This window comes from Pinus tabuliformis, chromosome Q, assembly GCF_031772625.1.
Source record: "Pinus tabuliformis cultivar Carrire ecotype Pingquan chromosome Q, CPIR1, whole genome shotgun sequence".
NCBI lineage: Eukaryota > Viridiplantae > Streptophyta > Pinopsida > Pinales > Pinaceae > Pinus > Pinus tabuliformis.
In genome coordinates this window covers 576,423,058-576,449,702 of record NC_142296.1, presented here as the reverse complement: position 1 = coordinate 576,449,702, position 26,645 = coordinate 576,423,058, and the positions used below count along the sequence as shown (strand labels likewise).

The window sequence follows — 26,645 nt, the reverse complement described above, 5'->3', positions numbered from 1 at the left end:
TTGTCAATTTGGTCTAGGTTGAGTCATTAAAAGAGAATGTTGTTAGGCCCTCCACCATTTCATGGATTGATATAGAGATGAGACAAAGAGGTTCTCTCTTGAGACTTGACTAGGTTATTCATAACAGTTTTGGTGTTGATGCCTTAACTTAGCCAGAAAATACCAAAACTCTATTGATGAACAAAATTTATTACAAAATCTACCTCAGAGTATTCCATAGTCACTGAATATGACATGCATGGTTTTACCAAGGAGGCCCTAAACTTTTTAACAATGAAACTTTACATTGGTATGGTCAACCTACATGGGGAGAAATGAAACTTTTTTAATAAGATGCTAGCAAAACTTGGAAACTGCTATGTGGGATTATTGCTTGGTAACTCCTGATTGCACAACGACCTTTATTGGTTGAGCCAGCAGGAATTGATTTCTTCAAGTGGATCTTCCTGGTATAAATGTTCCTTTCCTTGTAAGACCTTCATAGGGGTTTATAGATTCTTGTCAATAAAATACATGTTTGTCTGTATAGTTGTTTATTACATAATCATCTAAAGGAAAACTGATTACATGAATATGGGTTAGGCTGCCTCATAACTGTATAGTTGCTGACGCTCAATTGTGATTACGTGATCTTGGAAGATTTTGAGAGTATATAAACTCTTCATGTATTATGATTTCTCTGGCAATGTTCTCAAGGCAACTGTTCCAAAAATAAATAAATAAATATCTTTTGTCATTAAACAGAGATTGTTTTCCTTTAGAAACAGAGAGAGATTGTCTTTACGATACCTTCTTTTGTTTGTGGCATGTAAGGAGATCTTGAGAGTAATCTAGAATAGGAAAACTAGTTGGTCAACTTGTGATAAAGGTGAGTAACTACTTGGACACTAACTTTTGAGCTTGCCACATTCTTCTAAGAACATTGGATCCAGAAATCTCGAAGGCTTCAACTACATTGATTATGTCATAGAAGTTGGAAGAACTAGAGATGTCATGGATGTGTAACTATTAACATTATGAAGATGATAGCACGTGTGTCTTTCAAGGTACATTACCAATCGTAGTGCAAACAAAATTTTTTACCACTAATATAGTTCATCGATGTTAATTTTAGGTATGTTCTATGCTTAGAGCAATTTATTTCAATTTTCACAGTTAGCTCAATATCGTTTCTAGATTAGCAATCACATCAGCATTAAAGTAAACTACAGATAGAACATAAACATAAATCGCAGAAGACAAGCCAAGACAAGAGGACACAAGATGTGGTGCTAGCCAGTGACAAACCCCAAGGTGGGGAAACCCTTGATCAATTCTTCTTATATGTTCTTCAATAGTTCAGCAGAGAGAGAGATAGTACGTTTACAAAAAGTCAACATTTTGACTTATCTAGATAAGTGCATAGATCATCTCTAAGAAGATGATACATGAGATCAGTTGAAGACATGTTGCTTCAACTGATTCTCTAAGGTGACTCCTTCACCTATCATTGTGTTGCATTTCGTCATCATGTTGCACCATGCTACATCCATCATCACTATGCTACATCTCATCATGCTTCATTAATCATGACTTTACCCATCAATGTACAACATTATGTGCCATTATTGCACCATGTTGCCATACTAACCTATGTGCTGCTGCATCTTGCTTACTTGTTGTCTCTAGCTTGCTTGTTTTCCTTAGCATGCTTGTTGTTGCATGCTAGCTGTCCCTTGCATGCTAGCTATCCCTTGCATGCTAGTTGTCCCTTGCATGCTAGTTGTAACATTGTATGCTTGATGTATTTGCTGCTAAGTACCATACAACTATCCCAATGTTAGTTAGTTGTCCCTTGCATGCTGCTCTCCTTCGGAGACAAATGCTCTGGTTGTTCCGGCAGTTCCCGACAGTTCCAACAGTTCCTGGTAGTCCCGACAGTTCTGACTGTTCTTGATAGTTCTGGCAATTCCGGCTGTTCCCAGCAGTCCCAGCAGTTCTGACAATTTATGTTGCTCCCAACAGTTCCCGGCAGTTTCAGAAATTTCGGCTGTTCCCGGCAGTTCCGGCAATTCCAGCGATTCCCGGCAGTTTCGACATTTCCATCTTTTCACGGCAGTTCTGACTTCTACCCTCTGCGTAAGCTTCCCGGCTGTTTCGCCAGTTCCAGCTGTTCCTGACAGTTCCGACTATTCACAGCAGTTTTAGTAGTTCCGACTATTCCCGTCAGTTTCAACAGTTCCAACTTTTCTGGCTATTCTCGGTAGTTCTGGCAATTCCTGATAATTCCAGCAATTCTGGTAGTTTTGGCAGTTCCGATAATTCTGGCTATTTACGGCAGTTTTGGCAGTTCCAACCTTTCCGGCTTTTCTCGACAGTTTCGGCAATTCCATCTTTTCTCGACAGTTCTGGCAGTTCCGACTTATGTCCCTTACGTCAGCTTCCCGGCTGTTCCAGCTGTTGTCAACAGTTTCGACTATTCCCGACAGTTTCAAGAGTTTCGGCAATTCTGGCTATTCCCTGCTGTTTTGGCTATTTCGGTAATTCTGGCAATTCCGACTATTCTCGGCAATTTCAGTTGTTCTCGACAGTTTCGACTATTCCCAGCAGTTCCGACAATTTTGGCTATTCCTGGCTGTTTCGGCAGTTCCAGCTGTTTCCGAAAATTTCGACTATTCACGGCAGTTCCGGTAGTTCCGGCTATTCCCATAAGTTTTGACAGTTCCTACTTTTCTGGCTATTCTCAACAGTTCTAGGAATTCCCGACAATTCCAACAGTTCTGGCAGTTCCGACAATTCTGGCTATTTCCGGCTATTCCGGCAGTTTTGACCTTTCCAGCTTTTCTGGCTTTTCCCGACAGTTCTGGCAGTTCCGGCAATTCCGGCTTTTTTCCTCTGCGTCAGCTTCCCGACAGTTCCACCTGTTCTTGACAGTTTCGATTATTCCCGGCAGTTCTGACAGTTCTGGCAATTCCGGCTATTCCCGACAGTTATGGCTTTTTCGGCTATTCCCAGTAGTTTTGGCTTCTGCCCTCTAGATTAGGGCAGCATTATCCCTTAGGATCTCTCCTCCTACTAAAACACAAAGACAACTAGAGAGGAAGAGATCCCAAGTGTGTTAAAATGACTTGAAGGCCACCTCTATTTATACTAAAACATTGAGCACAAGTGAGGTTTATTTGGTTGCTGGCCGACCTTGACGAATTGTCCCATAACACAAATAAATTCATATCTCCATGAATACTTATCAGAATCGGATGATATTTAGATCAATCCTACACCTCTCGATGAGAGGGATCCAAGAAAAATATCAGCTCCTGACAGTTCCGGCAGTTCCCGGCAGTTCCGACAGTTCCGACAATTCCGGCTGTTCCCGACAGTTCTGACAATTCCGGCTGTTCCCGGCAGTTCCAGTGATTTCGGCTTCTACCCTCTACATTAACTTTCCCGCATGTTTCGATAGTTCCTAGCAGTTTTGGCAATTTCAGCTATTCCCAGCAGTTCCGGCAATTCCGGCTATTCCCGGCAATTTTGGCAGTTCCAGCAGTTCCGGCTTTTCCTAACAGTTCCAGCTTTTTTCATCTGTGTCAGCTTTGTGGATGTTCCGGTAGTTCCCACCAGTAATCAAATTTGAACACGTCAGAGCCCTTCAAAGGGCCTCTGGCACAATGCAAAAGTAGGAAGAAAATTTTGCTATTCAAAAAAAAAAATTAAATTTGAATTTTTCCATTTAAAAAAAAATTAGAATAATATTATAAATTTTTTTAAGAAGGGTTGTTAAGTTGTCAACCTGTCCAATTTATTTTTTTAAATTTCATTTTTTTCTAAAATCCAGATTTTGGGAATTCCAAATTCCAAATTGTCAGTGCACTGTGGGTCTATCACAAATTACAATGGTTGAACTTGTGAATTTCCTTTCTCAATTGATGTTAAATCCCATTTCATAAACAATAGTTTCCAAATTCGAAGTTGCTCCCATTTCAAAAACAACAATTTCGTTTTGAATTTCTTTTTCTAATTGTAACTTGTGCATATGATGCAAGTTAGCGGTTGTGCCTGCAGGCTGCCCGTAAAGCAAGGTTTGACGACGATTGGAGAGGATCGTAGATTCATCATTCAGCAGACGCCTGTCAAGCAAGGTTTAAGCACGATTTATGCTTGGAGAGGAGTGCATTTGAGAGACTTAATAAGTTCATAGCATACTGGATTTCATAGAACTTCACATTATGCTTCAATATATATATCTAGGTCCTGTTGTTTATGCGATGTGAAGGAGCAAGACTAAATACAAATAGATCTGTAAGTTACTCATTTTGCTTTGATATCTATATTTTTCACTTACCTCTAAGAATATGTGATTCAAACATCAAGACAAAAATTAAATTTAATGCCTTAATAGCATGAATGAATCAAATAGTAATAAGAATAAATTCCACTGTCTCACCAATACAATTTACAGTTCAATTGAATCAAATAGTAATAAGAATAAATTACACTGTCTCACCAATACAGTTTACAGTTCAATTGAATCAAATAGTAATAAGAATAAATTAAATTCCACTGTCTCACCAATACAGTTTACAGTTCAATTGAGCTCTCATCATTAGAAACACCATCCAAATCAAAATCCTAACCAAAGCACCTTCAACTAATCCCTTGTTAGGCCTAAGTCATTAAGTCCCAACTATTTAATATCCAATGAATAAAAAATTAACGAAATATATGAGTAGCATAAGTCATAATTCATAATGTCCCAACAACCTAAATTATAAAAGGAAAGAAGCCAAAGTCCTCCCAAGTTATCAGGATAAGCAGGAATTGCTGAATAGTAAAGTTCACTCCCACTGCTACAAATTAAAGCATTGAATTCAAGAGGCAATATATTGCCAGACTTCAACATCCCCAGAGTTTCATCAACTGTTAATGTAGTTGATAGTACAAGACCGAAAAATCTTGTTGTTGTTGCATCAGAACGCACAGCTTTGATTATCTCTTGAATTATTTCCAACATATGGGGATATACATTGCCACTGTAATCATAGCAGTCCACAGCTATAACAAAAAGCTTCTTCTTATTTCTCAGTGCAGGATACTTGTTTGAGACAATCAGGTTATTCGCTGGAGGCCTTGGCTTAGGTTCAGTTTCTTCAATGTTAAAAGATAGCGATGCCCTTTTTAGTTTATCCAAAATAAGTTCTGGGTCGCCCTTTGGTGCCAGAAGTTTGTCAACTTTGGTAGAATTATCTAGAGAGCCATTGATGGAATATTTCTCACCATCAACAGAAAGCTGAAGAGACATGTCCTTCAGGGAATCACCCATCGATTCCTCCCCCATAGTAGTATCCATTACAGTGATAGTATGCCATTGAGGATGCCTCATCCCGCATATAGTTACCCGAGACAAATATTATCTACAATGTTCATGCCATGAGAAAAGGTGAATGTTTCTCAACCCATTATAGCGGCATTCATTCCATGGGTTTTTAGCTCTAGAAATACATTTTCTATGGCCTTCTGATCATGGTGTTTGACTAATAGTCCATTGTTCAAAGTCTGCAAAATTTTCAGAAACAGAGAATTTTTTAGAGCTTTGCTTTTTTTGCCACATGCTTAAACATCATATTTGAAATTGAAAATTTTTCCTGGAAACTTAGTTTACCCATCAAAATTATTGCCAGAACCTAATTAACACAAGGTGTAAACTCAAACTAATTCTTTTTTGGATGTTCTTACACCAACCTCTGCTTAATATGACAATAATTCAAGGAAAAAGACAGAAAACATAAGATTTGGTGAACATAAATGTTATGATCACAGTTGGCTTGTCACGTGTCAGTTACAATGTGTATGAATTGTATGATAAATACTAGACTTGCAGCTGTGTTGGAAGGGGTTATTGTTCTTGATAAACTGAGGAATATCTTGCAGCTTGCAACATTGTAAAGACATCGACAACCAATAGTATGTTGTCTTGGAACTCACAGCGTTAGTTCCAACCAAACAGTTACTAATTCACCATGTGTTAAAAAAAAAGAAATTTGAAAATAATTTACTGTTGTCAGTTGAATTTCATTTTTTTGTGCTTTTCATTATAGAAGGGTGACCTCAATGTGCGCCCTTCTAAATAAAATTAAGACCTGCCCTTCAAATTTGATCACTGGTTCCCATTGTTCCTGTCAGTTCCGACGATTCCTGGCAATTCCGCATATTCCCGACAGTTCCGGCTTTTCCGGCAGTTTCGAGAGTTCCCGGCGATTCCGCCACTTCTGGCTATTCCCGACAGTTCCGACAGTTCCAGCAATTCTGGCTATTCTCGATAGTTTCGACTTTTTCAGCTATTCCCAGTCGTTCCGGCAGTCAACCAGTTCCGACTTTTCCTGGCAATTCGGGCTTCTGCCCTCTGCGTCAGCTTCCCGACTGTTCCGACTATTCCCGACAGTTTTGGCAATTCCGGCTATTCCCGACAGTTCTAGCTTTTCCGGCTATTCCTGGCAATTTCGGTACTTCTCGGCAGTTCCGGCTTTTTCCCTCTGGATTAGGGCAGCGTTATCCCTTAGGATCTCTCCTCCTACTAAAACCCAAAGACAAGTGGAGAGGAAGAGATCCCAAGTGTGTTAAAATGACTTGAAGGCCACCTCTATTTATACTAAAATGTTGAGCACAAGTGGGGTTTATTTGGTTGTTAACTGACCTTGACGAATTGTCCCATAACACAAATAAATTCATATCTCCATGAATACTTATCGGAATCGGATGATCTTTATATCAATCCTACACCTCTCGATGAGAGGGATCCAAGAAAAATATCATCTTCCATTAATAAGGTGACCTACATGGGTACTGTGATGTGTGGTTTGATGGTAAGTCTACTTGGGCGAAGCCTAGGAGACTGCAGTTCAAATCTCATTGAGTACACTGACCTGCTGTGGTGGCGGCTCGAGGAGCAGATTCCCCACCCTCGCCTTGGCGGCACGAGAGTCTTGTTCTTGCTAAAATCATAGGATCTTATTATATCAACTTGCAGGTAGTTGGATGTACTCCTAGTGTTATAGAGGCAGCTATGAGGATTGATCCTGGGTCTCCCATAGATTAGGACTGACAATTATTGATTCACCATGTAGTTAAAAAAAAAAAAAGATGACCCACATGGAGTTTGGCCCTAGTTGCCAATTTTAACAATCAGGCATGGATATCAATTGAGCCTAGTTAGCCTTACTTTCTTGGTAAGGAGATGAGGCTTCATGTTTTTCACCCTGTTTTCCCCAAAGAAATTTATTCTAGCAAGAAGAATTATTCATTACTTTCCCCTCTTACAAGCAAACACTCAGCAAAAAAAGGATTTCACACCTAGGAGTTTTTGTAAGATAAAGGGAAAGGTGAGTGGCTATCCTGCAGTAGTTGCATTGGTCTTATTAGCATTATGCCACTTTTCATATGGGTCTTCACAACAGAGAATCACCATTACACTTTGTTGATTTGTTTTAAAAATAAACATAACATGCAATAGATTTCTTTTGGGATGCAATGTTGTTGTTGGTAGTATGATTGTATTTGTGCCACATGTAAAGCTAATATACATTAAATTTCTTTCACCTTGCAATATTTTTATTGGAAATGTGCTTGTGTTTGGGCTAGAAACTATGCTAGATTTCTTTTTCTTTGCAATAGTGTTGTTGTCAATTTGGTTGTTTATGATAAAATGAAATCTAGCAATTGTTAGATTTCCATCACTTTGGCAATGTTATTGGAAATGTTGTGTTTGTGTTTGGGCTAGAAGTTGTGCTAGATTTCTTTTGCTATGCAATATTGTTGTTTTCAATTTGGTTGTTTATTATAGAAGGAAATCTAACACGTGTTAGATCTCCTTCACCTTGGTAATGTGCTTTTGTTTGTGTTAGAAGGAAATATAGCATGCACTAGATTTCTTCTGGCATGAAATGTTGTTATTGGTAGTATGCTTGTATTTATGCTACATGTAAAGCTAGCATCTTTTAAATTTATTTTACCTTGCGATGTTGTTATTGGAAATGTGATTGTGTTTGTGATAGAAGTTGTTGGATTTTGTTGGATTTTGTTTGCCCTACAATGTTATTGTTGGCAATGTGCTTTTGTTTGTGCTAGAAGTAAATCAAGCGTATGCTAGATATCTTCTACACTGCAATGTTATTTTTGGCAATGTGATTGTGTTTGTACTACAATAAACTCTAGAATGTGTAAGATTTCTTTTACTTTGAAATGTTTCTATGAGTAATATGCTTCTATTTATGTTAGAATAAAATTTAGCATGTGGTGGATTTCCTTTGCCTTAGAATATTGTTATTGGAAATGTGTTTGTGTTTGTGCTAGAAGGAAATCTAGCATGTGCTAGAATTATTTGACCATGTAATGTTGCTTCTAGAAATATGCTTATGTTTGTAGTAGAAGGATTGATATTGATTGTTAGCTTTCATTTGAGGAAACAATGTTTCATTACATACAACATGACTACCATTCGATTTTTATTTTTGCATCTATATTACTTTTTCGTAAGTTGTGTGTTTTTGGGAAAATATAAAGTCACACTTTACACGGTTCATTCTTTTAATTACAAGTTACGATGTAATTGTTGTTATAGAATTGATGCAAGCTACAATGGAAAATATAATTTTGGCAAAAGGGAACTATGTTGATCTCCTTATTAATGATCAAGTCATTGGGCTAGCAAGGGTTGAATCTACAAAGTCTGGAACTTATTATGTTGGAGAAAGGGTTAATGCTGGTTATGTTGCAATTTTGATAATTGATGTCATTCAACCACATTTGATTGATGATGATGTTAATGAAGGGGACATACATCCATGGAAGATTGTGGATTTGAGACACCACATACGTAAATCAAAATATTGAAGCATGTGTTATATATTATTGATACTATAATAAATGTTTTTTTTTGAGTAAATACTAACATTATTTACATTTGTTTATAGGTACAAATGTTTCTTCTACATTTTCTATTGGAGACAAGGTAAATCTTCTGCAACATGGAGTGAAGGTGGGCGAGGGCTCCATATTCAATACAGAGCTTGGGCATAAAGTGCATGGAAATATGGTAAAGAAAGGATGCATAGTGGTTAAAATTGAAAAGGTGTTAAAACATAATGCTCCTCTACCACATCCAACAGGATTTGAGCATACACTTGCAGGTGCATTAGAATCTTATGAAATTTGGCCAGAATCAGATTTGGAGCCTCACTGTCATGATCATGCCATAAATACTCCCCAAGATAAGGTTAAATTCATATGTGCAAAGGTTTCTCTTACACATGAATGCATGGGAACAAGCATGTGCATTGCCAAAGGAATGCTAGTTAATGTCCGCGAGGATGACATTGTTGAGGGTGAAACACTAGGTGAAATGGATTTTGGTGTTTTTCTAGAAGAGATAGATGGAAATTGTGAGATATGCAGAATTGGTGATAAGTCTATATACTGTTTGGTTAGATGGCCAATAAATAAGGTGTGGACAACAAAGGTGTGATATTAAGGGTCAAGGAAAAGTTCAAGGAACCACCCAAAGAAATGGTGATATGGGATGTTATAGAGGACACAAATCCCTTAAACAAATGGGATGGGTACCTTTGTAATGAAAAAGATAGAAACTCAATTGATATGAATGTAACAAGGCCATATAAAAGGATTAAACGAGTTATGGCTACAAAAAAAATTGAAAAATGTCAAACAAAAATAGATGAAGAGAAAGAAATTCGACTTTTGGCAGCAGATGTATGTTGTAGAAAAGATTGTCTTCAACATGTGGATAGGAAGGCCATTGTAGGGGCTAGAAGGGGTATGAGACAAATAAATACAAATGGTATTAGAGAATTTGTCTTGAATTCACTCATGTCAAACATAGTCATGTCAAGCGGCCATGGCCTACCACCTATTGCTAGAAATGTAAAGGACATGAGATTTAATGGGAATATTATTTGTAAGAAAGCATGGTATAACATACATAAAATTCCTCAAAGCACATTCTATAACTACCAGCATTATTTCCAACATGGACAGATCAAAGCTATTCATGGTAACACTAACACATGCAAAGCACGAGCTCACACAGTGGCAGCCATAGAAATATTGCACAAAATTGTAATAGATAATTTAGATTTTTCACCAAACCAAACACGTCAAAGTTGAAGAAGATGGAACATATACTCCTTTAAGACTGCTTCCTTCAACTTACACACAAAATTCTTTGTTAAAAGAGATCAATGAGGCTCTTCAAAAGCTCAATTACCCATCAATATCACAGCCAACAATGAGCAAGATCTAGAATACTAAGTTTCGAGATGTGGCATTTTCAAAGAACACCAACTTCATTAAATGCAGTGAATGTATTGTGTTGAAAGCACAAATGAAGTCAGCAACTACAAAAGATTTGGAAGAAAAGGGACGAGGTAGGTTGACGAAACATAACAAGATTGTTATGTGTGGAAGATATTGCTACTAGGCCCATAGAATTATGTCAGAGCGGTTTCCAAAGGAGTATTTGAGCATTATCCATGATAAAATGGACAAAACAAAGACTTCAACCCCAAGGCTATGTGTCAAATCAAAATCTATTGTAGGAACAAATTTGGGTTTGTCATTGATAGATATGCTTACACATGGGCATAAGGCAGGAGGTTTTGTTCATTTCTCCTTACCATCTGTCCATATGGGATCACAATTTACTATTACATCCCTTGCAAAGTGCTTAAGGGACCTTGAAGACCCACAAATGGATATGTATGGTGATCTATTTTATGAAAGTGGAATTTCAAGAAACCCACTTACAAATGCATTACTTGACACCTCCATTTACTCAAAATGTCAAGGGTACAAGGATGATTTTATATCTCATGGAAGTTCAAAAAGTCAAAATGTTGATTTTAAACCTCTTCCTCCACATTTGTTGTTACAGTTGGACAATGCAACAAGTGATAATAAGAATCGCTATCTTTTTTTCTATCACTTTTAACTGCACTTGGTGTCTTCATCACTATTGAGGTTGGGTTCTTGCTTGTGGGGCACACCCATGAAGACATAGGTGGAACCTATGGAAGAATGTCTTCCAACCTAAAAAGTAAAGATATTTATTCTTTACCTGAAGTGATGGATACATATCGCATAATTGAAGAAAGTAGAGTGTTTCCACCTACACTTATTGACAAGGTCTATGACCTCAAAAGTTTCCTTAATGGATACATTAAGGAGGGAAAAAATGCACTAGTTGGACATCTTAATGTCCAATACTTCCAATTTCTTATACTCAATGATGTTCCAGTACTAAGGTATAAAGAATCAATTAGAGATATTGAGTGGTCAGAACCAGTTGAGTTATGGAATATAGATGATGAAGGTCGACCTATAATTCCCATAGGGAAGCCATCTTTCTTAGCTTCCAAACAGAATGATGTCTATTTAAAAGAACTAAAGAAGGGATAACATCATATATAAAAATGTGGAAAGACACTATTGGGAATGAGGATTCACCAATTGTTACAGAGGAATGCAAAAATAAAGTAATGTATTGGGAAAAATTTCTTGATACATTAGATGGAATCTATAATGATCATAGAATACTAGATGGAAGTGATTCATCTTTTGAGGATTTCTAGCCCAAGACAAGGCACATTGTTGATGTTGATCGTAATGCATTCCAAGTAATCTCAAGTATTATGGATGGAGATTTTGATAATGCGATGAATGAACCAATATATGTTGGACCCAAATGCAAAAATCCAAAGCCAACATTCAATCCGATGATTGACGTTGAGAAAGGAAAGATGTTGCTAGTTAGATTAGGAAATGAGGATGCAGGTGAGATGATTTGGATGGAAAAATCCATCTCAGATATCTTCAGGGATAATGAAAGTGAGAATCTTCATGTAAAGGTTGACTGGTGGAAGCCTATGTCAGGGAAATACAATGGAAATTTTTTAGAGCAATATTGGGTACCAAATCCTAATGACAAATAACTTGGCTCTATTCCAATTAATACCATAATGTGGGCATGGATGCCAAAGAAATAACATTGCAAGAAGACTAAGATAAATAAATATGGTGTAGAAGCCATTCTTGATCTACTTGAGCGAATATCTTAAGAGTAGGTTTATATGATACATGAATGTAATTTTCTTTTTGGAGGATCTATTAATATACATTCAGACACACTTTTCTATATTTGTTGTATAAATATTCTCTTCATATTTTTTTTGAAGGAGTTTTATATTATTTAATATTTCAATGTAATCATGTGTTATACAAATTACATGACAATGCCATAAAATATTTAAGTTTCCAAACCTTTATTTGACCAACATGACTTCTCACCATATCAAATATGCATAATCAAATTCAATAATGCACCTAAAAACATCTTCTAAACTTGTTATATTAAAACAACAGTGGAGTACCTAATTAGTATTCTATTTAATATAAACCATTTAAACACTTAATGAATAAATGCTACACTTATATAATGTTTGATGTGAGCTTTCCTTAATTTTCCTTATTATAATTGATATAAATCAAATTCCCTATTTTGTTGCACTCTAATTTATACAAAAAATATTTTGATCATTGAACAACACAACTAGAATTATAAAATATTTCCTCTTATAGATTTTGAAGTGGTGCCAACATTATACTAGTATAATTAATTTGTACTCAACTTAGGAAAAATAGTTATTGTGAATTTAAAATGCTCAATAATAGTAAGAAAAACAATATTAATATATTGTTAAATAACTTTATAGGTAAGATTTTTTTTACACAATCTAGTATTCATGAGTCAAATTTAATACATAAATATAAATGTTAATGATAATAGAAATAATGTAAGGAATCTAAGTTTTAGATGAATGTTAATATGTTCTTTTCAATATAATATCCTTAAACATTTCAGGGATAAAAACTAAACATTTGTAATAAATATCTTAATCATTTTTCTCTCTTTCTTGTTGTATTTGAAAATAATCAAATTTTACTACTTTGTTACTATTCTAATTCATGATTGATTTTGATCATTAAAATGATTAGTAATTGAGATGAGCTCATTTTACAACCCAATATGCGGGGATGTGTAAGTTTGTCTGTCCGTCTGTGCCCCTTTAAAATAAAAATTATGTTCTAAATACAAAAATATTAAAAAAGAATATTTTGTAAAGTAATTAGAAGTAAAAAAAATGTGTGAATTAGATGTTTAAATCTTATGCTTTTCAAAAGTAACTATTTGAAGATTTATGTTAACTAATTTATGTCAATATCAACTTCATATATATATATATATATATATATATATATATATATATATATAATTTTTTTATGGTTAAAATTATTATTTGTTCGTATATATACTCTATTTAGCATTCAAAAATATAGTTTCAACAATTAAAAATAACACATTGTATCTTTCACTCTAGAAATGTTTGCACTTGAAGAAATTTGATCCCTACATCTGCACTTAAAATGGATCTATGATGGTATATATTGGACACATTACTATGATCATTTGTCATTGAATAACTTTACTTAATATATAGCTTGCATATTAATCTATTATTCATTAAGTAAGCCTCAACCAACTTCGTTTTTTACATTAAAGTACAAATAATAAATAAAAATAAATTATATTCAACATTTATTTTGATCTAAAAAAATATTTTCTCCTTAACTCTAAAATGGTGCAAACTTCCTACAATAGTATGTAATGATGATGGCGATAATGATGATTATCATCCACTAGGACCGAATATGGTATATAAGAAGGTAAAAAGATATTACTAAAAGTTATTTTGAATTTTATTGTTATGCTAAAAAAGCATTAAAATAAGTGTTTCAAGATCATCATAATTTTGTTTAGGTAAGCAATCAAGAAGGTTGGTAGTGTCACAAATATTTTGAAATTTAATTCCAATATTTTAAATTGTGCCAACATTGTCTTAGTAATAATAGTAACTTAACATATACATGATATTTACTATATCAGATTATAATTAAATCGGTTAATAATAGTTACACACACATCATTATTTTCATAAAATAACCTTAACAAACTTATCTTTTTAATATAAACCATAAAAATATTAAAATAGATAATGTAAGGAATCCAAGATTAATATGTGAAATATTTTCTTTTTCAAGTTTATATAAATTTGTTTTATAAAGTTTATCATGATAATTTTTACACAAAAAATGGTGAATATCTATATAAAAATTAGTGAACTAAGTGACTTTCTAATTCCTCATTTTGAAAAAATATAATCTAGTTAAAGTTCTAAATAATGCTATATATTGGACACATTACTAAAAATTTCATTTGTCATTAAATAACTTTATACTTAATATATATCTTGCATATTAATCTATTATTCATAAAGCGAGCCTCAATCAACTTCTTTATTAACATAAACGTACAACTAATAAATAAAAATAAATTATGCTACTACTCACATTCAACATTTAATTTGATCATAAATTTATTTTTCTCCTCAACTCTAAAATGGTGCAAACTTTCTACAATAGTATGTAATTATGATGGTGATAATGATGATTATCATCCACTAAGACCAACTATGGTAAATAAGAAGATAAAAAGATATTATTAAAAGTTATTTCGAATTTTATTGTTATGCCGAAAAAGCATTAAAAGAAGTGTTTCAAGATCATCATAATTTTGTTTAGTTAAACAATCAAGAAGGTTGGTAGCATCACAAATATTTTGAAATTTAATTCCAATACGAGTATAAACTCAATGATCTTTGAGAGTTTTTTAATCTTCAACCATAATATAACTAGTGTTGCAAAGGTGATAGACTTTTAAATTGTGCCAACACTGCCTTAGTAATAATCATGACTTAACACATACATGATATTTACTATATCAGATTATAATTCAATGGACTAATAATAGTAACGTACGCATCATTATTTTCATAAAATAACCTTAACAAACTTATCTTTTACTATAAACCATAAAAAATATTATAATAGATAATGTAAGGAATCCAAGATTAAAATGTGAAAGATTTTCTTTAGCAAGTTTATATAAATTTGTTTTATAAAGTTTATCATGATATTTTTTACACAAAAATGGTGAATATCTACATTAAAATTAGTGAACTAAGTGACTTTCTAATTCCTCATTTTGAAAAAACTTAATCGAGTTAAAGTTCTAAATTTTAGATCCACTGAATACTTCCATATTTAATGAAATATGTGTTCTATGCAAATTTCATTTAGTGATCAAGTAGAAGAAGTGAAACAAAAATAAGTTGGTCTACGTGCTTTAAAGCCCACCCACATCAAAGATCACAAATTTGGGAACTCTTATGCACATGCAACCTTTCACAAATGATGCATATAGAGGCATATATAGAAGACAACACCACAAGGAGTTGTTTTCAGTAGTTGAAAAGCTATAGTTATGTGCATGAGGCTGATAACATAGTTCAATACCATCTCGAGAATGGGTTACTCTAAAGGTTAGATAAGTTATGCATTCCTAAAGGTGAGAAATTGAAATTGATTAGACAGGCTCACCCCTCCATTATTGTTGGGAATTTTGGTGTGGGGAAGATAATGACCAACCTTTAGAGGTGTGTTTACTAGACCAGCATGTGAGAAGGGGTAGTTAGGTTCATAAGAGGATGCATGGTTTGTTATACTAGCAAGCCTAGTAACAAAATCAAGGTCATTATAATCCTTTACTTATACCCACTAATTTTTGGGAAAGAATTTCCATCGAATTTGTGGGACGTTTACAAAGAACCGAGAAGGGATGTGACTACCTATTTGTGGTGGTTGAAAAATTCAACAAGATGTGTGCTCTAATGCCTTGTAAAAATACCATCAGTATAAAATAAGAAATGAAGTGGTTCTTTAGATAAGTCTAGGTGCACTTTGTGATACCGAGGATCAAAATTTCATATTGGGATAGTGCATTTTGGACTACATTGTGGGAGAAGATGGGCACAGAGTTGAAGAGGTCTACAACATTCCATCTACAAATAGATGGGAAAATAGAAGTAGTCAATAGGACTTTGGTGTAAATTTTTAGGGCTTATAATCATAAGCAACCAAACACATGTGATGAAAATATTGTATATACACAACACTCTTATAATAGACAAGTGCACACTTCTACTCATAAGACCACATTGAAACATGTTTTGGATATTTTCCACCAACACTTTTGGACATTGCATATTGACAACAAGGAGGAGTGATGGAGGATCACTGGAGAAGCCTTGAGGGTAGAGATACTTTTTTATAAGATTAGGAAGATTCAACTACAAGTATAGGATTTGATGTAGAGATCACAAGAAAAATACAAGGCCAAACATGATAAACATAGAATATCAAAGTCATTCAAAGTGGGAGACATAGTATTATTATAATTGAAAAGAGAGAAACTATAAAGTACCAGAAAGTAAATCAAGGATATACATAATTCTATCTTTAGAAAAGGTTGGAGATAACACCTATAGACCTAATCTACTCCCATACATATGCATTTACTTAGTGGTGAATGTATAAAATTTTAAACTCTATGAGCCTTCAATCCTAGATCAAGAAGATGAATATGTCCTACATTTTATAGAGGATTTGGAAATAGATACTCTAGTAGAGTTTAAATATGATATAAATTAGTAAATAGGTACATAACTATAAAAAAAATGGAAAGATGAGCTTTAGCGGATTGGGTTGAATGAACAACTTCCAAGCAAGGCTACATGGTACTCTAGGGAGAAGGTAGAGGAAAAATTCCCTCACCTCATTCAGTAAAATATTTTTCGAACCAAAATACCCACAAAATGGGGAGGTATATTCCATATTGGATCATTATATTATCTTTCATCCATATTTTTGCAAAAATTGGAGGAATCAACTCACAGGACCATTTTTATTGGTGGGTCCCATTTTGGAAAATTAGGATCTCAAGCCTTTCGAAAGTAGTTTGAGGAATCAAATGGTGTATTTTTAGTGTAAAAATTTTCTTCTTAAATATGTGCCCCATATTGATATTATATACTCAAATAGCTTTCCAATGGCATAAGAAGGACCCTAAATGGATTCCATAACTTCAAATTTGACCTTCCTTTTTTGACCATTGTGATTTAATAGGATCCCATGTCAACCCCCATTATTCATGGAAAATAAGTTAGGCACATGATAATGATGAAGTATCTAGGAGAGTCAATATTGTAACTCTAATTAACAGTTGAATGAATTAAACTTAACCACTAGTAGGCTATTGGTAGGCATTATAATGAGGCTGCTAGGAGAAAATGGGGTTCCATTATATTCAAGTGAATTTTGTTTCATAGATGAGTAGAGTACTTGGGAGTGTATAAAGAGAGAGAAAACATAGAGACTTTGTGTATTATATCATCCCATAGGCCACAAGTCTCAATCAGTTGTACTTTCATCCATCTCTATTCAGTGAAAGAGAGTACAGTTCAGCTTCACTGTCCAACTAGGTTTTTTCCCATAAGGGTTTCCTAGATCATCTCATGTGTTCATTGTGGTTTGTGAGTTTTATTTTGTTTTATCTATTATTACATGCATAAACATAAAATAGTAATTAACAATCCAAATAACTAAAATAAATATGTTAACTTAAGCAAAGTCTCATGGGAATCGATTTGAGAAAATAAGTGGAAAATAACTTAGATGTGGATGAAAATATTTTCTACACATCATTGTAGAATGGGGTGATTTGAGTAGAATTCATTGATAGGAAGAGATGGAAATGACCATACTTTTCCATATAAAAATATATTCCAAGAAGTCAAATATTTCCTCTATTCGATTCAAGATCATGTGAAAATATCATAGCAACAAATCTAGTTAGGAAACTAGATTATATAATCATGACCATACTAGCCAATATCCTTTAGGTTGGGTCAACAAGAAGGTAGAGATAAAAGTAAAAAAATAGTGAAGGATAAAATTTGGTGTTATTGTCAAGTTTATTAATGAAGTAGAGTAATATCTAGTTGCACTTGATGTATGTGGCATTGTATTTTGAAGTCCCTATATGTGCATGTTAGATGTGATCTTCATGGAGAGAGGAAACCATTACCACTTCATCAAGGATGAAAAATCCTTCATCACCAAAATTCATAAGTGAAATTCAAAGATATTATTGGTAAGTTCCAATTAGGCCAAAAAGATTATCAGTTCTAGTAAGAAATATGTTTTGTTATTTTTACAAGAAAAATAATCTGTAGAAGAGTCCAAGAGAGCTAATTCATCCATAGAGAGGTGCACTAAGGAAAAAAATATAATTGGAAATTTTTTTATATGCATATAGGGGTGTGTTCTAGGAACCTAAAGGGATACCATCTAAGAGGGAAGTGGAGCACAAGATCCAACTATTGCTAGACTCTTCATTTCCAAATATTGGGATATAAAGGAAATCTATTATAGAGGAAAGCAAGGTGAAGACTTAATTGTGGTAGCTACTAGAACTTATTATCAATTGACCAAGAACCTCACAATCTGGGTCACCCATCATCATTGTGGTAAGAAGGATGGGACTCTAGTGGATGTGTACTATTGATTACAACGTGTTAAAAAAAATACACCTAATAATAGGTACCCCCTATGTAGGATAGATGATTTGTTGGATTAGTCGCAGCGAGCCAAATTCTCCACCAAGCCAAACTTAAAGTAATGATATCCCAAAATTTTGGTTAGAGAAAAAGATACCTAGAATATCTCCAAAACCATGCTAGGTTTTTATGAGTAGTTAGCCATGCCATTCGACCTATGCAATGCATTGGCTACATTCATGAGGTTAATGAATGATATATTGTTCCCTTTTATAGATACATTTGCAATTTTTTATTTGGATGATATACTAGCATAATGTTCTACCTTAGAGCAGCAAGCCTCACATTTTATGTAAGTGCTAGAGATATTGAGGAAGTACTAGTTGCAGTACATCTCAAGAAGTGTGAGTTTGTACAACAATATTTGGTGTATTTAGGATATGATATTGATGGAGGAGAGATGAAGATAGATCCTCTTTAGGTGGATATCATCATGAAGTGGTTGGTGCTTACTAACATTTCTAAGCTCAAGAGTTTCACTAGGGCAACACAATACCTAAGGAAATTTATAGCCTCTTTTTTAGTATTAGTAGAACCACTCCACACCATAATAGTGAGTGGAAAGAGTTTCTAGTGAGGAAAGGATTAGCATAGGGCCTTTCAGGAGTTAATGAAGAAGATTAGACTAGCATTGTTTCTATCATTTCTGAACTTATAATAACCCCTCAAAGTGGATAAATATGCAAGTGGGTATGCTATGGGAGAGGTCTTGAAATAGGGAGAAAGGCTCATATGATACCATTTTGAAGTATATCATGGGGTGGTTCTCAATTTCCCTACCTATCACATGGATTTTTATATTGGGGTTCAAGAAATGAAGAAGTGGAAACAATATCTGATGGGAAAGGAGATAGTAATTCACACATATCACTAGCCACTATAGTACCTGTAGGCCCAAAGTAAGAGACAACACACTAGGAATTACAAGTGGATAGGGTTTTGATAATTTCATTTACTAATCAAGTAGAAGAAGTGCAACAGAAATAATATGGTCGACATGCTTTCAAGGCCACCCACATAAAATATCACAAATTTGGGAACTCTTATGCATGTGTAGCCTTTCACCCATAATACATATAGAGGCATATGTTGGACATTAGATAAACCAATTCTCCCCATGTGTTTCACGACATAGACTAATCAACCCTCACGGTTCCTTATCTTTGACAATGGGATTGTTGACTAACACCTGCAGGTTTTGGTCTAACTAAAATTGGGATTCCCAACAAGTGGTATTAGAGCGTAGATCATGAGTTTGATACACACCCGTCTCACATTGGGGGGGAGATTGTTGGACATTGGATAAACCAATGCTCCCCGTGTATTTCACGACATGGACTAACCGCCTCTCATGGATCCTTATCTCTAGCGATGGGATCGTTGAATAACACCTACATGTTTTGGTCTAATGGAAATCATGATTCCCAACAACATATATAAAAGACAAGGCCATAAGGAGTTGTTTCAATAGTTGAAAATCTAGAGCCATGTGCATAATGGTGACAACATAGTTGACTACCATCTATAGAATGGGTTACTCTATATGTTAGATAAGTTATGTGCTCCAAAAGTTGAGAAATTGATCAAAGAGGCTCACACCTCCATGATTGCAAGGCATTTTGGTATAGGGAATACAATGATAAACTTCGAAAGTTATGTTTGCTTGACCAGCATTCAAGAAGGGGTAGGTAGGTTCATAAGAGGATGCATGGTTTGTTGTACTAGCAAGCCTAGTAATAGAATCAAGGTCATTATCATCCTTATGTGTATGAAATAATTTTCATGGAATTTGTGGGAGTTTTACCAAGAACCAAGAAGGGACATGACTAACTATTTGTGGTGGTTAAAAGGTTCAACAAGATGTGTGTTGTAATGCCTTGTAAAAATGCCACTAGTATAAAAGAAGCAACGAACTTCTTTAGACAAGTCTAGGTGCATTTTGGGATACCGAGGATCATTGTTTCAGATAGGGACAAAATATTTGTTAGTGCATTTTGGTCTACATTGTGGGAGAAGATGGGCACGAAATTGAAGAGGTCTACAACATACTATCTATAGATAGATGGGAAAATAGAAGTAGTTAATAAGGATTTGGTGAAACTTTTGAGGGATTATAATCACAAGCATCCAAAGACATGTTATGAAATATGGTATATACACAATACTCTTATAATATGGAAGTCCACACTTCTACTAGTAAGCTCACATTTGAAACATTTTTTGGATATTGCCACCTTCACTTTTAAATATTGCATATGGACGACAAGGAGGACTAATGGAGGATAAGAGGGGATGCCTTAAAGGTAGAGATATTGTTTGAGAATAATAGGTAGATCTAACTACAAGTATAGGATTTGATGCAGAAGTCATAAGAAAAATGCAATGCCAAGCATGATAAACATAGAATAGTGAAGTCATTCAAAGTGGGAGACATAGTATTATTAAAATTGAGAAAAGAGGGGCTATAAGGTCCTACTAAGTAAATCAAGGATCTACAATATTGTCCCTTTGTGATACTAGAAATGGTTGGAGATAACATCTGTAGACTCAGTCTACTCCCATACATGTGCTTCTACTCAGTGGTGAATGTAGAAAATTTCAAATTCTATGAGCCTTGAATCCTAGATCAAGAAGATGAATGGGTCTTACTTTCTATAGAGGATTTGGAAATAAATGCTCTAGTAGAGTTGATAGAGGATATAGTTTTGTAAAAGAGGTCCATAACTACAAAAAAATTACAACATGAGCTTTGGAAGATTGGGTTGAAAGGAAAACTTCCAAGCAAGGCTAAATGGTACTCTAGGGAGATGGAAGAGGGAAAATTTCCTCACCTCATTTAGTAAAATATTTTTGTGACCAAAATCCTCACAAAATGGGGAGGAATATTCCATATTGGATCATTATATTATTTTTCATCTATCTTGATGCTTTCATAGTGGAAAAATTGGAGGAATCATCTCACATGAACATTTTTATAGGTGGGTCCTAGTTTGGAAAATTAGGATCTCAAACCTTTGAAAAGTAATTTGTGGAATCAAATGGTGTATTTTCATGGTAAAAATTCTCTTCTTAGGTGTGTGCCCTATATTTCTATTCTACACTCAAGTACCTTTCTAATGACACAAGAAAGACCCCAAATGGAGTCCATATGTAAATGTTACGTGACTTGGAATTTTCCCTTCCTATTTTGACCATCGTGATTCAAGAGGATCCCATGTCTACACCCATTATTCATGGAAAATCAGCTAGACACATGATCATGATGAACAAGACTGAATAAGATTCAATATTATAACTCTAACTAAGATTTGAATGAGTCAAACTTAACCACTAGTAGTTTATTGGGATGTGTTATAATGAGGCCACTAGGAGGAAAAGGGGTTCCATTCTATTTGAGTGCATTTTGTTTCATAGATGAGTAGAGTAACTGAGAGTGTATAAATAGAGAGAAAACATAGAGGCTTTGGGTGTTGTATAGTCCATAGGCCGCAAGTCTCACTCTGTTGTACTTGCATCCATCTCGATTTAGGGAAAGAGAGAGAAGTTTGACTTCACCTTCTAGCTAGGTTTTCTCTCGTAAGGTTTTCTAGATCATATTGTGTGTTCATTGTGGGTTTTGAGTGTTATTTAATTTTTATATATTGTTACATCCATAAACATAGTATAGTAAATAAAAAATCCAAAAATCAAAGGAAAAACTAGCCCTCATAATGTAGATTTCATATTTTCAAATATATTTTAGTACGTTTGTTATGAAGTATGTACAAGGATGAAAAAGAACATACTAAAATATGACAACATAGAGCTATACATTGAGCATAAAAAGTATGATGTGGGCTAATACCTTGTTCAATTTTATAAAGATGTAAAGAAGGGTGTTTGAAATAATGCTGAAAATGGAAGTGAAACATGATGATAAAACCTTGAGATTTGAGATCAAAGGCACATTAAAGATAGAATTCATTTGTAATTGGCTTATAACAGTTTAATCATTAAAAATTAATATTTATGGATCCCATTTCCACTCAGAATATTTACAAAAATATGTTCAAACAAGGTTACCCTCAAATTACAATGCATATATGTCATTATTACAATTCATATATGACAATATAGAATTCATCCTATAGAAGTTAGAATTTTATAATCCCAAAAATGCACTATCTTAGAAGTACATGATGGGAAATTCAACTAGAAAATATAGCCATAAATTGGAGAGGAAACCAAAAGAATAAATATTATAGAGTTAATGGACATCAACCAGGGTTATGAAACTTCATGATTAAGACACCCAAATATTAGTATGGGAAGGAATCAATAGAGATGACAAAACAAGGTTTATCTCTAATTAGTAAAAAATAAATGTGACAGCCAAGTAAGGAAAAGAAAATTAGTAAAAGTATTAATCAACCATATTGAGATAGGCATAGAAACAATATATGGATAGTAATAATGGAATCCATAATCAACTAATATATGGATCAATTCATTGGGCCTAGAGTCATTCTACATCACAGTTGCGGAGAGATGATGTAGTGGTTGTAAATGTGTAGACATTTAAATGTCAACTCAATGTGGGAGAGATATTGTAAAGATTGTAAAATGAATCCATAAATCAAATAATAATAATAAAAGAACATAATGCCAGCTCAATTAAAAAACTAATAAAATGTAAAAAGTAAGAAAAATAATAAATCGATTCAAATCCATTTGTTTTATTGTAATTTTATTTTCATTAATAAAATTACAAAAAGAAATATCATAATATGCATATCATGTTAATATAAATTTAACTAACAATGATTAGTATTTGTAACCATTATATTTCAAATTTTCATATATAATTTAATTATAAAACATAAAAAAAATAATAAAACATGTAAAAAAAATACTCTATATAAAATACAATAAAAATATGTGAAATATAATAATAATAAATATTAATAATGACATCGTTAAATTCATCATTAATATAAATTTCATTAATTAACTTTCATCAACTTCTTAATTCTATTATTTTTCATTAATTTCAATATTCATAATTCATTATATAATGTTATTATTATAAATTGAATTAATTACTAAAAAGTATTATTAAAATTACTAATAACTAAATAAATCCAATAATTTAATAATTTATTAATATTATTAAATTAAATTTAATAATATTATTAATTATATTATCATGTTAGGTTTATTTAGTTTTAAAACTATTAATATTATTAATCATTACTAATTATATTATTAACTATTAGTAATTATATTATTAATATTATTAATAATTATATTATCACTATTATTAATAATAATATTAATAAGGCCAGGTTAGTATTTTAGGTTTTTAGCCTACCATTTATGATTTTATTTTCAATTTATTTAATTTTTAGTATTTATTTATTCATACTCTCTCTGCTTCAGATTTTCTTTCCTCAAGCACCGTTTTGATGATAGATCTATTTTGGGATTCGAAACGTCGATAAATGTTGAAAACTACTATGGATAATATGAATCATTCTTCTACAAAAGAATACCATAGAAGTCTAGAATTTAACAATGCTCTATATATGTAACAATATGTATTATCATGGTTTTAATAAAATTAAAAATATGAATATTTATATATAGAGAGAGATGTCAAATTTATATAAATATGAATAACGTTATTAAGAAAAAGCATAGATCCATATTAACTTTGTATCTACCAAGTGGTCAAAGGAATAAAATCTCTCAAAGTGCAAACCTTTTCTCAAGTTTTTCACTCAATTTTTTTTTTTTACATATTGGAGCATAGATCGATCTTAACTTTGGATCTACCAAGTGCGAGAGGAATACAATCTATCAAGGTGCAAACCCTTTCTTAAGTTTTTCACTCAAAAAGAGCTTTGAATGTTGATTATTTGATCCCTCATGGTGTTTGGTAGATCGGGAGTTAAGATGAATCTATGCTAGTTATAACATTAATATATAGAACCTAGACAATGGAGCAAATAATAAGCCAAATTGTTAAGAAGAAGGAGCCATTCAAAAACATAGCCAAATAAGATGCCTAGAATTATTGGCTAAGGAGAAGGAAAGACAAATATAGGCTAAAATGCACTTCATAAAGGAGGAGGCAACATTTAAGGTAGAGCTAAAAACAAGTAGCCAAAGGAAACATGTAGATCGGTCACCAATCAAGAGTAAGAAGGAACCCAGACTAACTAATGAAAAGGGAAGCCAAATGAAGGATGGGATAGAAGGAAATGAAAGGACCAATACAGTCTTAATCAAGTATTGGAACCCAACATTGTATGGGGCAAGGAAAATATGTTGATGAAAAATTCAAGAGAATAAGCAAATAATGAATTTAGGAAGATATGCAAGTAGTAGGAGGAATATATCCAAACCAAATCTGCAATATGGACATGAGGAAGTGTTGAAATGATCAATCAAGGATAAATTGAGATACAACAATACTAGAAGATAAGAAGGAAACATAATCAAGATTAATACTCTAAAGAATGCTTCAATATTGATTATACAATTGAGACCAAACAAAGGAAATAAATTAAAATAAAATGGAAGAAGAATGATAGAAGTAGACCTCGAAAAGGAAACAAGAAGAAACAAAAAAAAATGAGGAAGGGTTGAAGAGTTTAAATAAAAAGAGATAAGAAAGAATGGATATGGAAGATAGAAATTCAAAACCAGAAGATTAGATAAAGGAAATGAGAAAAAGAATAGAAGAGCATTGAGTCATTAAAAAGATTAAAAGAAATAAACAAATAAAAGGGTAACATGAGAGCTATAATTAATGGGACGATTATTCTAATAACTAAGTCACGAGCACCAAATGGGGACTCAATAAGTCCGGGAAAAAAAGAAATAAGAAGAGAATAAAAGAGAAAAGCAAAGGAACATAGTGGAATACCAAGAAGAGAGGAAAGAAGAAATAAGAAAAATAGGGAGGAATGTAGAAAGTGAGAATAAAGGAGCAAGAAGAGAAAAAGAACTAGGAAGAGGAGGAAAACAAGGAAGATGAGAAGGAAAACACATCCATGTATTAATCATAGCATATATATATATATATATATATATATATATATATATATATATATATATATATATATATATATATAAATAAATAAATTACCATGTCACCAAAGTATTGTCTCTTTATAATTCTTTGCATTATTATTTCTATGAATAACATTATGAAAATAATGACAAGGCCTATTAATCAAAAATTAAATGAAAATGATAGTCGAAACTTTAAAGTATATCTACATATAGGATTCATGAATATTGACGGAATTGTTTATACGCTTATTTGATTTGACTTATGGTTTTCAAATGAATTAGATTTATATTTTCCAGTACTATGTTGGACTGGTACTTAAATGAAACTCGGCTCTAGCCTCGAAACTTGCCATTTGGCTCATGTACATTTAATGAACCTGGTTGTTTCGGCCTAGGCGACGGTCTGGTGTACTCCATGTTGTCGACTTCCCGCGTTGCAATCGGGATCTGCCTTCCCCATCGATAGCTCTTTGTTTCTCGTTAGATTGAACGGTGCTGGAGGGATTAGTCATTCATTTCCTAGGTGTATTGCTTATGTATGGTCGTTGTGTCAATCCAAGGCACGATGAACTCTAGCTCTGTCCAGGGTCTTATGGTTTTGGTTCTGTTTCACCTGGTTACCTCGCTCGTAGTCGTGGTTCACTTGCCTACCATCTCCGGCCTCCGACATCATGGCTTTTCTCTAGCTTTTCTAACCACTGCAATTGATTTCTTTAGTGCTCTGGATTCCAATCTTCTACAACAGGGTCTTCATAATGCTCTTCACTAGTAAGTGTACAATATTTTTCCACGTTTTTTCCTTCTTGAGGATTATTACAATTTTTGTTTAAGGCTAAGCTCTAATGTTGTCTTTCCAACTAGCTTGGTGGAAGGTTTTACAGGTGCAGAGGTTTTTTGGTGGCGCTGTGGAGAAACCCTCTTACCAGCTTCAACTTACCAAGGGGTCGAACCTACCTTGCACTGGGT

General features: G+C 33.6%; 1 protein-coding gene across 1 annotated transcript; it reads right to left on the bottom strand.

The window, feature by feature from the left end:
- Positions 1-4,663: 4,663 nt before the first annotated feature.
- Positions 4,664-5,314, bottom strand: LOC149220762 (putative sucrose-phosphate synthase 2). Its single transcript, XM_089387194.1, has one exon. The coding sequence runs from the start codon at positions 5,312-5,314 to the stop codon at positions 4,664-4,666; it is 651 nt and encodes a 216-aa protein (XP_089243320.1).
- Positions 5,315-26,645: the final 21,331 nt, after the last annotated feature.

Bases quoted from the DNA above. Each gene is read 5' to 3' on its own strand.
- LOC149220762 (XM_089387194.1), bottom strand. From the start codon at position 5,314: ATGGGGGAGGAATCGATGGGTGATTCCCTGAAGGACATGTCTCTTCAG.